Source organism: Python bivittatus, unplaced genomic scaffold (assembly GCF_059951505.1).
Source record: "Python bivittatus isolate LINGU-HERP-01145 unplaced genomic scaffold, Pbiv_v1 ctg000220_np1212, whole genome shotgun sequence".
In the NCBI taxonomy this organism is placed as follows: Eukaryota; Metazoa; Chordata; class Lepidosauria; order Squamata; family Pythonidae; genus Python; species Python bivittatus.
Window position 1 is genome coordinate 498,677 of NW_028277048.1, and position 16,611 is coordinate 515,287.

At 38.0% G+C, this 16,611-nt stretch overlaps 2 protein-coding genes across 6 annotated transcripts in view; one reads left to right on the forward strand and one right to left on the reverse strand.

Moving 5' to 3' along the window:
* The first annotated feature begins 730 nt into the window (after positions 1-730).
* On the forward strand, positions 731-12,740 carry M6PR (mannose-6-phosphate receptor, cation dependent). The gene is made up of 7 exons (XM_007428536.4): positions 731-1,030; positions 3,687-3,845; positions 4,513-4,679; positions 4,768-4,877; positions 5,324-5,472; positions 10,070-10,196; positions 12,057-12,740. The coding sequence occupies exons 1-7, from the start codon at positions 1,011-1,013 to the stop codon at positions 12,177-12,179; spliced, it is 855 nt and encodes a 284-aa protein (XP_007428598.1). The 5' UTR covers positions 731-1,010; the 3' UTR covers positions 12,180-12,740.
* Positions 12,741-12,889: 149 nt separating this feature from the next.
* PHC1 (polyhomeotic homolog 1) overlaps positions 12,890-16,611 on the reverse strand; it is a 44,087-nt gene continuing 40,365 nt past the window's right edge. For all 5 annotated transcript variants that reach the window (XM_025166850.2, XM_088137562.1, XM_007428533.4 and 2 more), the window contains 2 exons: positions 16,192-16,423; positions 12,890-15,617 (listed from right to left, as the gene is read on the reverse strand). In XM_025166850.2, coding sequence (XP_025022618.1) covers positions 15,463-15,617; positions 16,192-16,423 — 387 coding nt within the window. In that variant the 3' untranslated portion in view covers positions 12,890-15,462. The remainder of the gene's footprint in view (positions 15,618-16,191; positions 16,424-16,611) is intronic.

The following is a 16,611-nucleotide window of genomic DNA, read 5'->3' on the forward strand; positions in this document are numbered from 1 at the left end:
GAATTATGGATTTGGAGATAGTTAGAAAGAGTACCATGGACTATAAGAAAATCAATCCTGGGCCAAGTAAAAGCTGGCTGCAGAAAGCAGAAATGCACATGGGCATGTGATGAGACCATATGCGGATGAGAGAAACTGCTATGCTTGTTAGAGTTTTTTAAAGAAGTACTGCAGTAAGGGAAGAAGACAGCATTGGGTAAATGCTATCAAGGACATAACTTGCAAGAACTACGGATAAAGTCACTGAAGATGGGCTGAGATGGCGGTAACATCACCAGGAGCCCGGCCCGAGTTGATGGCATTTAACTCGACAGACTCACGTCAAGGGCTACCAATCATTCGTCAGCAAAAGAAAGCAACCTGCTCGCCAGAGAAGCGATCCACCCACTCTTTTCCCAAGCTGCTTCTCACAGCCATCCACTTCATGGGTAGGGCAAGAAAGAAATCTCCAAACAGCTGAACGCCAGACGGACGAGACTAATCAGCACCGCCCACCCTCATGAATCCCGCCCCCGGGAAATGACTAGAAACGAGGCACGTGAGGGTCCCGTGATGGGTAATGACATAGATCCTTTTGCCTCTTTCTCATTGGAGCGCCGTGCAATCACGTGACTACAAACGGAGCGTCGCCTGCGGGAGGCGGTCATCCTCACTTTTTATTGGGTCAGAAAGAGACATAGGCGGAGCCATCTGGGGATATGTTTTCTCTGATTAGATAAAATGGCCGGTGGGAGCCAATCGTCTTTCGGGGATGAAGGCTTACCCATCTTTGCTGCTTTCTGTTTCACTGCTTCCGGTAACCAGAGCGCCTCCGAGGGTGAGCGTGGGTTGGGCCTCGCTGTTTCTCGACTTTTTCGCCAGGTACTGGTAACGGACGGCGAGGCTGGAAGTACCGTTTTGGAGCACGAAAAGCCACAGGGTTCCGTGAGAGATTCGGGGCTGTTACCCGAAGAACTCGTAGGATCCAGTATCGGCGACCGACGGGAGTCTTAACGTATCAAACAGCCCTCATGGACTGTTGCAGCCCCAGGTGAAGGAGTCGTTCCCCCTCCTGACTTTCTGCCTTGCAGAATGGACGGGCATTGTTGCACGTTTTCTGCTGACTTTGCAGGCGTTCCTTTCTGCTTGTTAGCATAGTTGTGAAACTTGCGCAATTATTTCTATCAGGGCCTTAGCGTTGAAATGAATCGCACGAGATGGCATACTAATGAATGTGCTTTGGAAATCAGGTTGGCCGCTTTGCGGGTTGGTACATAGCTTGCTTGTCGAGCTGGAGAAGGAGAAAGATGTAGCCAGGTACATGTCTGTCACGTGGAAAGTGGCCAGCCAGCAAGGAGGAAAGAGCTGGTATATAATCACTGTATTCTTATATGAAGAGGGCAGAAATCTCAGTAATGTTTACATAGTTGTCTGATTGCATTCAGTTAAAGGCTAAATAGACTCATCTTTTCATATAGTAGAAGACAGTTACACGTATTAATGCATGCCTCTCATTCTAAAAAAAAAAAAAGGTGCAACATGCCACCTCAAGTATTTGGAGGTGGTATTGCAGAGCCTTTAGCCATGAAGTGTTTCCTTCACACTATTGGTCATATTTTCCTACACTGTAAGCTAGACCAAGAACCGAGAACCTGCTCCTTCTTAGTCATGTCAGAGTTGAACACTTTCAAACATTATGGATTTCAACAAGAAACTGTTGCATATATTAAACTTTTCTCTTTAAGCAGAATTTGTACCTATAGGGAGAGATTTAAGCAGTAATACAATGAAAAATTTTTCAGATGCAATTAGACCTCTGTAATATCTTCTGCATGGGGTTATAACTATTTCCATTCTGAGCCATGTGACCAAACTGTCTGGGGGGTATCAGTCTTGCAAATACATTCTCAAGCATTGTTAGTGGACAAAACTTTGTATTAGTCCACTCATATTTGAAAATCCCAAGACAAGTTTTCAGCTGTTTTGGGTGAAGAGGATACATCTGGAATGTTGAGAGCCATCAGTGAGGTCTTTTCACAAAAGGATGACTGTGATGAGTGTATCCAACTGCATAACACCATTTTCCATAGGCAAACTGTTAATATTTATTTTTCTTACCACTAACCCGTCTCCCAGCTTTGCCTTTTTTTTTCTGCACAAGTACAGTCGATTGTAAATGGCTATGAGCAACATTTTTATTTTCTAAGAACGCCTATGGAACTATAAGTATTTTTATAAATAGGAATAGAAGCTGGCATTTTATTTGGAAGCCAGCTTTCATTTAATTTATTAAATAAAAGAATATTGCTTTAGGATAAAAGGAGTTGCTAAGTGCAGAGAACAGTGTCCATAGGTATATTAGTATCCATGGACATCAAAGTAGTTAGACTACACAAAAGGAATTAATGGTCCGAAGTCCCTGTATTTATTCTGAACGATCATCATATGAAAGATGAATGTAGCTAACCAATCCTTATTAGTTTTATCAAAGAGAGGAACTTAAAAGTGTGATTTCTAGTTTTGAGCATGACATTAAAATAAGTATGTTTTAATGTCATAATCCCAAATGTCTGTGGGTTAGAGGAATCATTTATTCAGAATTCTTTGTATGTATCATCAAAATAGTATCTGTTGCATAAGCCTTTCCAGCTTCTGAACGGTCTGCCTTTAGAGAAATTGCAGGATATAAGTTTTAAAGGCTTTGTACAGTGCAGTGATCTGTCAAATTATTTCATTTCTTCTCTATATGCCTTCCAGTAGTTCCAGTTTATTGCTTTCCTTGTCCAGAATAATTGCACGTTTACTGGGCTTCCAAAGATAGTAGTCACGGATTCCATCAGTAAAGTGGAAGGCAGATCAAAAAACATAGAAATGCCAGTAGAATGCTTGTAAAACATCCACCGTAAGAAAAAGATGGTGACTATGGTTATGATCCCAAATTGTGGCCAAACTTCTAATGCCAAACATGCCTACATTCCAGCATTCCCTGCTTCATCATACAGGAGATCTACAGAAGTTGTGCCCCAATAATGTACAGTAATAAGCCTCACTTTCAACGGATAAAATATAACTTGGATTACAACAACAAACAAATATAGGTGGTACAAGCAATTTGTATCTGCACCGCATCTCAGGACTACAGCTTTTTCCAGGATTCTTAGATTTTAACCCCTATTCAAGCCTATCACAACTCCACTTCAAAACAATAACTTTCTAGGTTCCCTACCACACTGGCCTAGCAAAGTGTCCAGCTGAGCAACCTTCTGGAATGGGCATTGCCTGATCTTTTCTCCTTTGGTATCCTGCAGAGGATGGTTGGAATGGATTTTATGAGAAAAGAGTCTAATTAAGCAGGCTTTCCTCTCCCCACTTTGCAGTTTGTAAGAAAGTATTAATGGACACTAAGGAAAGTATATATGGGCACCACATTGCTTACACATGTGTTACAAGGATAGCACTAGCATAGTTGAAATCTCCATTCCCTACATATAATTTCCATCTTTCTCAGAACCATCTCGTTGCAGATTGTTATTTTTATGAGACCAGTAATGCCCCACATTCTTCTGCTTATTCTTCTCTTAATTTGGAGTTATGAGGCCTGAGACAGTTTGCTGAATTCAGGATTTGTGTGTCCAGAGCATTAACAGACATATTAATAGTATTTTTGAAACCTATTTTCCTCACTTTCTGTAAACTGCTGTTTATAGAATGTTCCTGCCTCATGCTTTCTTCCATGCTATGGTATTAGCCATCATAATCACTGTGATGGCAGAAGAAAAGACATGTGATCTTCTTGGGGAACAGGGACAAGAATCCTCAAAAGAACTAGCATTGCTGAATAGACTGGAGCCACTTGTCAATCAAAGGTACAGTGCCAATAGGTTTCAGATCAAACAGGTAAATATGGTTGGTTTCATCTGGTAGGAAATATTGAACTTCTCTGAATGCCAGAAGTAGAAAGCACTGTAATGAGACAAGAAAACTTGCTGAATGTCAGAGTTAGCTAACTTGAACAGAGATCAATATAAGATTAGTATTTGCTCATAATTGCATTGAAGTTACTAAAACCTGCCTTTGAGAAACATTGCTTTTAGAAATCTATAACATCTCCATACCGGTATTCTATTCTTCATGAGGTTATTGAAAATAAAGGCTATCATGTCTTTAACCCTACTGATGCATTATATCTTCACATACTACACTAATTTTAATGCTTTCTCAGTACTTCCTCACTTCCCAGTTACAACATCTGAAAAAAAAATACTTAAAGGAAGTTTATGCAAGTACCACACTTTTTATATTTTAATATAGTTCAAGATTTCAAATGTTTCTCATTTGATCTAGCATAAGGGTTAATGCTCTGTTTGTAATGAAATTTGGAACACACTGTTAATTGTGTTCTGGCTATTAACTGTTCCTTCATTTGACAGGCAAGGATCAGATTAGGATTATCAGAAATATTCCAGGAAAATACTGTTAATTTTTCTACTGTTTTATTTTCCTATATTTGTGTAAATTCCCTATTTTTTGTAGTTTTGAAACAGAAAGCAAGAATGGTGATGGCCACTACATTTACAAATTCAGGATATGTCGAGAAGTCTTCAGCAATATGACCAATTCTGGCCTGGTGCAGATCAGTAAGACAGACAACAAACAAAAAGTAATAGGACGAATCAATGAGACCCATCTTGCAAATGGAAGTAAGACATAATTTTTGAACAGAACCATTGAATGTTCCTATAATTACACTCACGCCTCACCGAATCTCTTATATTTCCAATTTGGCAGCTAGGTGGATTATGCTGGTCTACCAGGGTGGTGATCCCTATGGTACCCATTGTACGCAAGAGGGCAGGAAAGCTTTAGTAATGATCATCTGCAACCGGACGATGTTAGCAGTGAGTATAAGAATGGGGTAGTAAAAAAAATGAATATGTTCAGAAAAATTAGTATATGACTAAAACTCAGCCCTTACCATATTACTTGCAGTATTGATTATATGTTACATAGTATCAGAACTTGAGACTGCTTAGAAAAAGGGAGAATACTGTATACAATATCACACGGAAGTTACATATCAAAATGTTTGAGCATGCTACAAGGTACATCATATGGGAGACTGTTAGAACATTTTGCCCTAACCTAGGGAAATGGAATCTGCAACCCTCTAGATAGTGCTGAACTACAGCTCTTTGTAGTCCCAGTCAGCATGCCACGTGTGTGAATCAGGCCACAATAGGATTATGAGAATTGTGAGGCACTCTGTTACGGTGTCTCACGGGAAGGGGAGGGGGCAGCTGAACTTTGCTTTATGTGCCATTAGACTCTTATCTTCTCCAAACAGACTGGTTTCACCATGGTGGCAGAAGAGAGGGAGAAGATAAAGCAATGTTCCTATGTTTTTGAGTTAGAGAGCAGCTTGGCTTGCCCTCCAGAAGACTTGCACCAAAATGTACACCCTCACCTCAGTATTGGCTCTATACTGCTAATCACGTAAGTTGATTTAAAATATTTAACAATTCCCTTCTGAGTTAAACACCTTCCGGGGCAGCTTACAATAATAATTTTAAGGGGGAAAAACACTCAGAATCAGACATAGCAACTTGGTATGATAAAGCTAATTAAATATACATTTTAGTAATGTCAGATTACTAAAGGCAGATGTGAGATTTTACATAAATGATTCTGATCCATTAGGTTATTCCCATTCAAGAAAGACTTGTAATTTAATGGTGATTCTTAAAATATCCCCACGTATAATTCATTGTCTAATCTGGATATTACCACTCTATTGGTGTTGTAAATGGATATTGTTATCAATAGCCAAAGTACTGCTGTGCAGGATGGCATCTAATATAAGGCAATTAAAAAGGCTGTTAACCTTAATTTTAAAGCATGGAAAGGAATTTGCTGGAGAGTGTCTATGTGTTTAGAGGGATTGCAAATCTCGATTGAAAGAGTTACAGTTTAAAGTGGGAGTGCATCCCTGTCTAAAATAGATTAAGTACTATCACCCATCACTAAAAATTGTTTTTGTCATTATGAAACCTAACTCTGTTCTAATCTGTGATTGACTTCAGGTGCACAATTCAGCATATTTGTTGCCTCATCTGAATATGGTAGAAGTACAGGTAGTCTTCTGGTTACAGCCATTCATTCAGAGACTGTTCAAAGTTACAAAGGCACTGAAGAAATGGACTTAAGACCAGTCCTCAAAGTTGTGGCTGTCGCAGCATCACCAGAGTCACATGATCAAAATGTGGGTGCTTGGCAACCAGCCTGGATTTACAACTCTGGCAGTGTACCATGGTCACATTCTCCTGTCCTGCGCAAACTGCCTCTGCTTCAACTCCCTACACCTGCCTATCTCCCCCCCGCCCAATCTCTGCCCTTTTGGCCACACTGCACAGCATGGCTGAGATGAAGATGCTTCTGTATTCCACCACTGCCACCCCCGCGCCACTCCCAGCTGACTCTCTTCTTTGCCTTGCCACCCCTCCACAGTGGGCTAAGACTCACTAAAAGCCTGGTGGCCGGGAGGTGGTGGCGGCAAGCATGCATGCATGACCCCTGGCTGGAAGCGGGCTGAGAATGCTGAAATGGGGCTGGCCACTTGGCTGGGGAAGTGGAGATGAGCCCAGCAGATGGGAGGCAAGGTGAAGAAGACAATGAAGGTCAACCAGGGGGGTCAGCAGCAGCGGAATACAGCAGCATCTTCATCTCAGCCATGCTGTGCAGGGTGGCCAAAAGGGCACAGATGGGGGAGATAGGTGGGTGGGTGCTACAGCACAGTGCAAGTGCAAGCAGTGCTATGGCCCAGGGCATTCTTGGGAGTAAAAGCGGCAGGAGCAACTTACCAGAGCGACTTGCAACCTCTTGCTGTCTTCCCCATTGACTTTGCTTGTAGGAAGCTAGCGGGAAAGGTCACAAATGGCAATCACGTGATTGCGGGACACTGCAACTATCATAAGTGCAAGCCAGTTGCCAAGTACCCGAATCACAATCACATGACTGTGAGGATGCTGCGACAGCTGCAACTTCAAGGACTGGTCGTATGTCCCCCTTGTTCAATGCTGTCATAACTTTGAAGAGCTGCTGAATGAGTGGTCATAACCCAAGGACTACCTGTAGTAGTAAATACCTTGTAATTGACATTCAGTAAAGATACTGGTCTTATATGACTAGGATTTTTTCAAATCATTCCTTTCTTTGTGTAAACATATATGCCTCTTCCCAAGTCGTTGGTATTGTTTTTGTTGTTTGAATTTCATTTATTGTCTTCAACAGTGGTTCTGCTAGTTCCTCTCTTAGCTTTTTATAATAGAGTTGTCAGCCCATCTGGGCCTGGTGGTTTACTAAATTTAATTTAATTTATTACTTCTTCAGTTGTTACTAATTTGCTTAAGATTTGTGGGGTTTTTTTAATATACTTTTCATTAAGAATTTTAATTACAATAGTAAAAACTACTACAAACTAAACTTAGAGAAAGAGAATGGAAAGAAAGAATAAAAAGTGCAGGAAAAAAGAAAAAGAAGAAAAAGAGAAGAATATAATAAAGAAATGTATAAAGAAGTGACTTCCAACCTCCTTCACAACAAGCATAAACAAATTTAGTAGCTCTCCACCCCCTATAAGGTTACAAAAAATATCTCTTCATTGCATACCCCATCCCTTATTTATAGATAAATCTATAAAGCATCAATTTTTCAGTCCAGATATCAGCAAAAAGTCCATAAAGGGTTGCCAGCTTTGTAACAACATATCTTATTTTAACCTTGAGCAAATAAATCAACTTTATATTCCTTCCTTTTACTTCTAACAGACTTAATATTTAATTTATTCAAATACTGTTGTAGGATTTGATTTCTCTCCAATTCTTCTTTGTCCTATCGCACAAATGTCTTCAAGGCTTTAACAAGCCTCTTTTGTAAATTCAATAAGAAAAAATCATCCAGGTCACTCTCTTGGCTTGTCATTTGTATTTCCCTTTTGATTTTTAAAATCTCAGCCAGTTTCATTTGTATATCCAGTAAGGCATCCTTTTCCAAGTCATTTTCTTGGTCTTTTGTTTGTAAATTGACTTTCAGTGCCATCTCTATCTTGTCAGACAAAATTTGTTCCACATTTGTCATTTCTTCAATAATATATTTTGGACATAGTCTATCTACTGATGATATTGTGGCTACTAATTTCTGGTTCTATTCTTCAGAAGTCTCCTTTAATATTTTTAAAATTACAGCGTTTTGCATCATTTTGTAAGTCTCAGTAAATAAAAGCAGGCTTGTATTTTTTTTCCTCTGCTTAGGAACTTTAGTCCCCTCTAGTGACCAGTTTCTAAAATCATGAAATTACATATCTTTGTTATGTCTTGCAATAACCAAAACAAATCTGTTTCTTAAAAAAGAAGTTGTTTATATTATAATTATAATTAATTAGTAAAAGTCAATATTCCAAATTTATTTGGACCCTTAATCTGCTCATAACTTTCTTAGATCAAAATCTTGTTTAGCTTTTTGCTGTTTATTTCAAATTCTTTAAGTTTTTAAGCTTATAATTAATTTTTCTTTGTTCAGAGTTGAAGATAAACTCATCCGATGAAGACCTTTCAAACTTGTTATTCTGAAGGTCTCTAATAGCTTTAAGATGGTTAATAGGAAATTTCCAAAAGTGATTATAAAGTGAGGTTTGCTAATTTAGTGTCCTTTAAAAGGCTCCGCCATGGTTGTTAGCAAGATGGTTGATCCTGTTGTCTCCCGGCACTTAAATCCATGGAAAACTGCTGTCCTGTGGTCTCCTTGTGAAGAGCAGCCTTTCCAAGCACATGTGGGCAATCTCCTGTCCTCCCCTTATCCAGAGAGGTTTCAAGGAATCAGTCTACTCACAGGTTCCTTGATCTTTGATGTGGTCGTTGGCTCTGCTTTCACAGAGCCGTCTTCAGTTCGCCATATCTCCCCTGGAAGTCCAAGATTTATCTGTGTTCTTGAACAGATTCTTTCGGCTCTGAGATTTCAAATTCATGTGCCATTTTTTTGCCTGGAATATAATTCCTTAATATTTTTTTTGCAAGTTATCATCATTTCTTTCTCTTTATTGATTTGATATGAAGCCAAAAGTTTCCCTGGTTTGTTTGCAACTTCTTTTGAAGTTCTGCTGTTTCCAATAAGTCTAATTGTTGTTTAACTTTATTTAACTGTTTCAGTGCTTGTTGACTTGGAAAGGTTTTATGTATCTATTCTAACTCCTTTATTTTCCCTTGTAATCATGATTTCCATATTTTATGTTCTTTTTCCTGATTTGCTGCAAGCCTTATTAAGACTCCTCTCATATAAGCTTTACTTGTCTTTCATATAGTTGTTCTGACAATCCTGGAGTTGTATTTATTTTTTTAATTCTTCTTTGCATTTCATTTTTAAGTAAGATAATTTCATTCATGGTGGTTATGCAAAAAGACTCAAAAGTACTGGAAAAAAATACACTAAAACATTCAGAAAATTCTGAAAATAAAATTCAACTTAAAAGCACAGACATTTTTATTAGGATCCCAGAGAATATAAATGATAAACATCACAATTTATTAAGATACGTGCTAACAGTGGCAAGAATCAATTTGGTACAATATTGGAAACCTTGCTGTCAATACAGGATTGGGAAACTAAATTTTTTTAAATAATAATTTTATTAGAGTTTACAAGTATAAAGATAAAAGACTAATACAAACTAAAGAAAATATAAAAAGTAAAGAAAAAGAGATACAGAGGATGATTTGATATGGAGGATGCTTTCTCATAACATCTGACTATAATGCAGTTGAAAGGTACCTGCCTGCAATTCTTTACTGCAGCAACTTTTTTTTTTTTTTTGGTTTGGAATGCAGAGTTGTTTAGAAGGAGCTATTTTAACAATTTACAGACAGATACTACATTCGTACCCTGTGTATCTGAAGTGACTTTTTGAAAACAAATTTGAAGAATTGCATAGCCCTAATATGCAGTCATCTTGTATGGATGTGTGTGTATTTTATTTTATATTATGTTATATTCTATATGCGAATCTTTTGTTGGTGTACTTTGACTTTCTTTTCTCTTCCAGGTTTTCTTCACTGATTGCAATATACATCATTGGGGGATTCCTCTACCAGCGTCTGGTAGTAGGAGCAAAGGGCATGGAGCAGTTTCCTCATTTTGCTTTCTGGCAAGATCTCGGCAATCTAGTAGCTGTAAGTATATTTTAGGTTATACAGGTAGTTCTCAGTTAACAACAGTAATTGTGACTGGAATTTCCATCGCTAAGCAATGCAGACTTAAAGCATGATGTCACATGACCATACCGCTTAGTGACAACAGTTCTGACAGTCCCCAGTTACTGTTGTTAAGTGAGGACAGCAGGTTGTTAAGCGAAGGCCCCATGTGACTGCTACTTCCTTCCAGCTTCCCCATTGACTTTGGTTGTGGGAAGCCAGCAGGGAAGGCTGCAAATTGCAGTTATGATCACGTGACCATGGGGGCACTGTGCCAGCTGGAACTTTGAGGATCGGTCATAAGTGCCACTCGTTCAGTGCTGTCACAGGTTTGATTGGTCACTGAACAAGTGGTAATTGTAATTGTTCTAAGTCATAACATGATTTGTTTCTTGGTAGCAAGGAGTCTGTTAATAAAGCAGTTTATTTTTAAGCTGTGAACCATACTTTGAAAGAATAGTTTGTAACTGGCTTACTGATCACAATTGTGCTATAGAGTATATGAATGGAGATGGAAATTTAAGTTTCCTTGCTTATTACAGCTATATTTTTGTGTGTCAAATCTAGTCTCTTACCAATCTTCAGACAAGGCAAGTGTAGTCTGAAAAAAGCAAACCAGCAGTTGGCTAAGCAGACCATAGTTACATAGTTCATTTACAGGAATAAGTGGCTTGCTCAACATATGGTTAAAATAAACTGGCTATGATATGAGAATAGAGTCTAGTCTATACTGTAACACTTTCAAAATTTTCTCATGTAATATCTCATACAGTGGCATGAATATTTGGAAGCGCCATGGGAAATAGTTACGTTCACACATGGTGATAAAATGTTACTTTACAGTAACATTCTTCTAGAGATCATCTGTGAATACATTCACAGATTATGTGTCTGGATGGAAACCTTTTAGAATCCTCTAGAGTTAAAGAAATAATTGCAGAAGTCCTCATATACCTCCTGCTGGACATACTGAGTTACTGAAACTCAGTTGCTGACCCAAGAAAAAACATTGACACTAATCAGGATAAAAGGGTGGGTGGTGTGAATTCACACTTGGCACTAGTAGAATCTTAATTACAGGTAAGTAACAATTTTATCGTGCTCTCTGATTTACTCAGGTCATTACTAGCTTATTAGAGGAAGGTCTATTTGTCATAAGGTGAACAAAGAAAGGGCTGTTCATCCAAGGCTGCATCAATCTGAGAACAGAGGTCCAGACAAAGTCCTGGTATAACTCTGGTAGAAATATTCTATGAAGGAAGACTGCAGATGTAGCTGTTGTCATGTAGAATGAGTCCTCTACAGTTGTTGCTAGAAAGTGATCCCTGTGCTCAAGTTCTACTTCAATATTTGGAATGTACCTGGTTCCATGGCTTATTGAATAATTATTCCTAGATCCTTACAGTATTGTGAAATCATAGGTCATCAATCTTTTAGGGTGTTTGGTGCCCCAACCCAAACATTAACATGTACCAAGACCAAACAAGCTACATTATGGTTTAGTATGATGTACAAACCCAGGAACTGGCAACTGGAGAAATTGGATTGTGGTAAAAATGAGTCTTGGGCAGTAAATATGCCAGTGAAGTTTTCTTTGAATCAATTTCTAAATATTATCTTACTACGTTTCCGCCATAAGTCATTGACACTTAGACAATTAATATCCAATATTTAGTAAGAGTCAGGCATATTTGTCACTTTAGGATTGAGTTGTTGTTCACCCCATATTAAACAAAACCAAAATGAAGTAGTTGGAGAAATAAAACTTTGTGTCAGTTGGAGAAGAGGTTTAATGTTACAGTTCTTTGATCTGACTTGAGTTCATTAATCTGTTTGCAGGATGGCTGTGATTTTGTGTGCCGATCTAAACCACAAAATGCACCAGCTGCATATCGTGGTGTTGGTGATGACCAGCTTGGAGAGGAATCAGAAGAACAAGATGACCACTTGCTGCCCATGTGATCTGCATCTTTTCTTTCTGTATGGTTCTTACGCTAGTGACATCCAGTCACTTTTCCTTCATCTAATTGTCCTTTTAAGCGGCTTGCTTTCACCTTAATTACCCCATTCTTCTGCACACCATTTTTCATCCTTTCTGATGCAAATAAATTCTGTGCAAAGTATATGAACACAAAGCTGTACTAGGGAGCTTTGGACTAGTGACTGCTCAGAACCATTTTCCAAAAGGGAAGAAATGTGTGGCAGTATGACTATGCACAGAAAATGTGTGTCCGTGGAAGAGGAAAGGGTTTGTCTGCAGGGGAGTAATACTAATAGGATTTGAGCTACAGTGACTGAATGTACTTGCATATTTTCTACAGGCTTTATTCTACAAAAACACTGGATTTTGATTTTCAATTATGCAGTTGTACAATTTTTTCATAACTCAGTGAAGCCTTTCCTAGCATTTTCAAATCCTCTGGAGGCACAGTAGACCAAATGGAAAAACCTATATTTTCTTAAGAAAGGAGAATAGCCCTGCATCAAATTAGGCTTTTTTTTTTTTTGTCAGCAAAAAAGGATGCTACCAGCAACATATTTAAATGGTCTAAATTTAAATGGCAGTAGAGATTTTAGAAGAGTTAATGATAAAATCTTTCTTAAAAGAGCAGACTATAACAGTAGTTACTTCATTTTGTTTAAATGTCTTTCATCTTTCATTACAAATACGACAGTGCCTGCAGCTGCAAATTATATAAAATACAGAGCCCAACGATGGATAGGATTTTTAACCAAAAAAGGCAGGATAGAAAACCCCAAAATCTGTATTGAAAATGTTTTTCTGATTCTTTTCAACCTATTTTAGTGTTCTGGACTAAATATTTTTAAAACCGGTGAATGTTTATGCTTATAGTTGTGTTTACACAGTATGAATTTAATGGAAATGACAAATCTGATCTGTTCCTATATATACTTTTTAAAAAAAGGATAGGACATGGCAGGTCTGTTGCTTCAGGGAATTGCTTCTATTTCTTTGGTGCATGTTGTACTGTTTCCTAATGAAGATTCTTAGAATTGCATTTAAAATGCAATTAGGACTCCTGAATTCACTTGAACTTGCTGGGAATACCAGCTCTTTGTGAGGGGAAATAAATACATCTTTACTTGGTATCTTCCTAAAGGAACTGGTGGATCTAACTGGGAGTAAATCTCCAGGTGCATCTATAGGCTACATGTATTCTTATTCCCTTTAGGAATAGGTACTGTAGCTGAGATGAGACTTGAGACACGGTATTAGCCCTCTTTGTCAGGCTCTTTTATAAGAGAAAAAAAATGGGCCATTACATCTGTCATTCTTTTCATAGTAATGTTTAAACGATTTTGTACAAAAGAGGGGCAACTTTAAAATTAAAATGACTTGAAATTTCAAAATACGCGTGTGCTTAAATTTTTGAAAACAGTTCGCGAATGACAGAGCTGGAAACAAAGTCATGATCTCAATGTAGTTCTGTGCTATCTTTTCTTTGGAAGATATTTACACATCCTACATGCCTAAATCAAATGAAAAGAGCAAGGTTCAATGGCAGAGCAAACTTCAGCTTAATTCAGGAAACACGGCTGGAATGGATCTGATTATAGGTATAAGCGAAGTCTAGAAGGTGAAGCTAAAAGGTATCATATACGTTTTCATTTGTAGAAAGCTGAAATAATTTGGATCATACTATACATGAATATAAAAAAATAACTTACTGATAGAACTGCGTTCAACAAAATGTTTGTGTTGACACTGAACTCTTTTTTTTAGTCTAAGGTGAGCTTTGGTTTTTAGAGGATACTAACATTTCTACAAGGAAATAGAAATGTTTCAATTTTCTGAAAGTTGAATTCATCTTAAGCTGCCTTATACTCATTTAGTATGTTACTATAAATTAAGATAAAGTTACAGATTCTAGTAATATTCCATACTAAAAATCACCTCTAAAAAATATGAACAAAATAATAAGCAAAGAATATTTCCCTATTTGTTTACTGCAAGTCCTTCTCAGGTTAATTACATTGGTTTAAAAAATATGTGTTAAAATATAAATAGAAGGGAAGGGAAGCAGTGGGAAAAAATTTACCAAAAGCCCTGGCTATCCTAAGTCTATTCTTGAGACAATGATATTTTGAAAGGCTTATTCAAATCAGACATACAGCCACTGATTTTACCTTTACAAGCTTGTTTCAAATATATTGGCGGAACACTGAAAATACATGCTATTCTAAATTGTTAGAATAAGAATGTTGAAGAGGTGTAGATTTCAGAGTAGGCATCTAAATTAAAAGACATTTTAAAGATTTTGTGTCGATATACACTTTGCTTTCATAAATAGATAGAAAATCATTTCTAAAACTTAAATTGAGGAAGCAATAACAAAGCTTGTGATAATTCAAACAAGCTGCAAACCTGATTGTGCAGAAGTTGGTGGGGAGAAAAATCAGACAACAGGAAGATAGCAATGTAGTTTTTGAAGCATTCCTTTTACTGAATAAGATATTTGCTTAATAAACAAAAATAAACAGGCTTTGGACAGAAGATACAAACCTGATAGCAGAAAGTTGTCCCATATGATCTCATAAGGGAAGGGCAAGATACAAAACCAAAGAAGACAAATTTTTAAAAGCAGGATGGAACACCTAGAGCTTCAACAGAGTTGGATTCTCCTTTGGCTCTTGAATAATTTTTCTCCAAACAAGAGACACAACTGGAATTAAAAATCTTTAAATCCTCTGATGCTATTATCAGAGGTGATGTCTTCTAGAGAGTCCCATTAGACATGGGCCAGCTCCAGTCTTTAATGTTCAATTAACTTTCCCTCCAGTATTCTGTATGAAGTCAGTTTACTACTTACCTTCAATCAACACTTTGATTAGGAAAGATGTCATTTAAAACTTAGTTCTTTACTGTTCCGAACAGAACCCTTTAGCAAGAGAAAAGATTCAGCACCAACTGGTCCCCTGAAAATGAAACCATGTAGAAAGAAAGAAAGATTCTACAGGGAGAAAAATGTGAGAATCCAGCAACTTAACAGGAAGGACCCACAGCAGCTGCAGCACAGAACTTTTCTCTTATTTGCCTTTTTCCCTCAGGAACAATTCATAACAGAGCAGACAATATTATATGCTCTTGAAGAGATGTTTCAAGGCCTCCAAGGGAGTTATTCCTCCCCTAAGTAGCACCAAGATACAGACTATGAGAGAACAATTTTCTTCCATTTAGTGTATTCATTCCAGCTAGGAAAGCAAAGAATTCTGCATTCCAGGGTTAGGTCTCTTTGAGAATGTTGATTTTGGCACAGATTTTGAGAGCTGGACCCAGCTTGATATTCATGGCACTCATGAGATGTTCTTCCTTTAGCAGGAGCAGGGCCTGGCCATCTATCTCCTGGGAGCGAAATTCCTCTGCAATCTCCTGACAGCCTAATAGATTCAAGTAGTAGAGAAAATTCTGTGAGAAGCAGAAACAATATACATCCACTCAGACCCACTCTTTAATAGTATTTTTAGTAACTCACTATTTATAAGAATCACTGAATACTTAGCAGTTACATGGTACTTTTATGTTCAAATACCATTTAAAAAGACTTGAGTCTTCAATGTTGTAGTTTTCTTGGCAAAAATGGGGAAATGGTTTCCCATTGGTGCCTTCTGGGAGTGGGTGTGTTTGTTTTTTTTAACTTCCCAGTCTAGTCTACTACCCTGGGATTTGTTATTCGCCCATCCAGGTCTGATCCTGTTTAGCTTTTAACTTCCCTTTGCCCAGCTCCCACATTTTTTGGGGGGAGAGGGGGAGGTTTAGGAGTTTGCTGAATGTGATGTTGAACCTAGGAAGGAGGCAGGACCAAAGCATAAAGCCCCAGTCTCTCTCACAACATAGGAGAATGTCAGTTACTATTTCAAATCTACAAACACCTTATTCATGTCAATATTCAGCTGTCCAATATACAGCTATTTACCCCATACCTTCTCATCAGGGCATGGGAGAGAAACTTGCCTTGTAGGGATGCAATGAACTCATATACTTCCTCTACACTCCAGCGGCTGGGATTGCTGGACAGGAAAACTGGATTGATGCCATGCAAGTCAGGGGTAGGCTGAGTCATGCTGGAATTGACAAGGTCTCGTTCTCCATGACTAGATCTCACTGAAAGAGGTCCTGGTGATGTGGGAGACAGTGCTTCATCATAACTAGAATTATCAGATCCTCTGCTTGAATCTTCTTGGCCCTGCAAATCCCAAGCATCATAAAACAGAGCATGAGAAGAAAAAACTGTATAAGAAGGAAAGAAAAAATTATTGTAAAAACTCAGAAGTAAAAAAGGTAGCCAGATTGGGCCATTAAATATAAATATAAAATTTCACCACACTGACAATATCGTTATTGGGATGAACCAAAATATAGATCATTGGTATC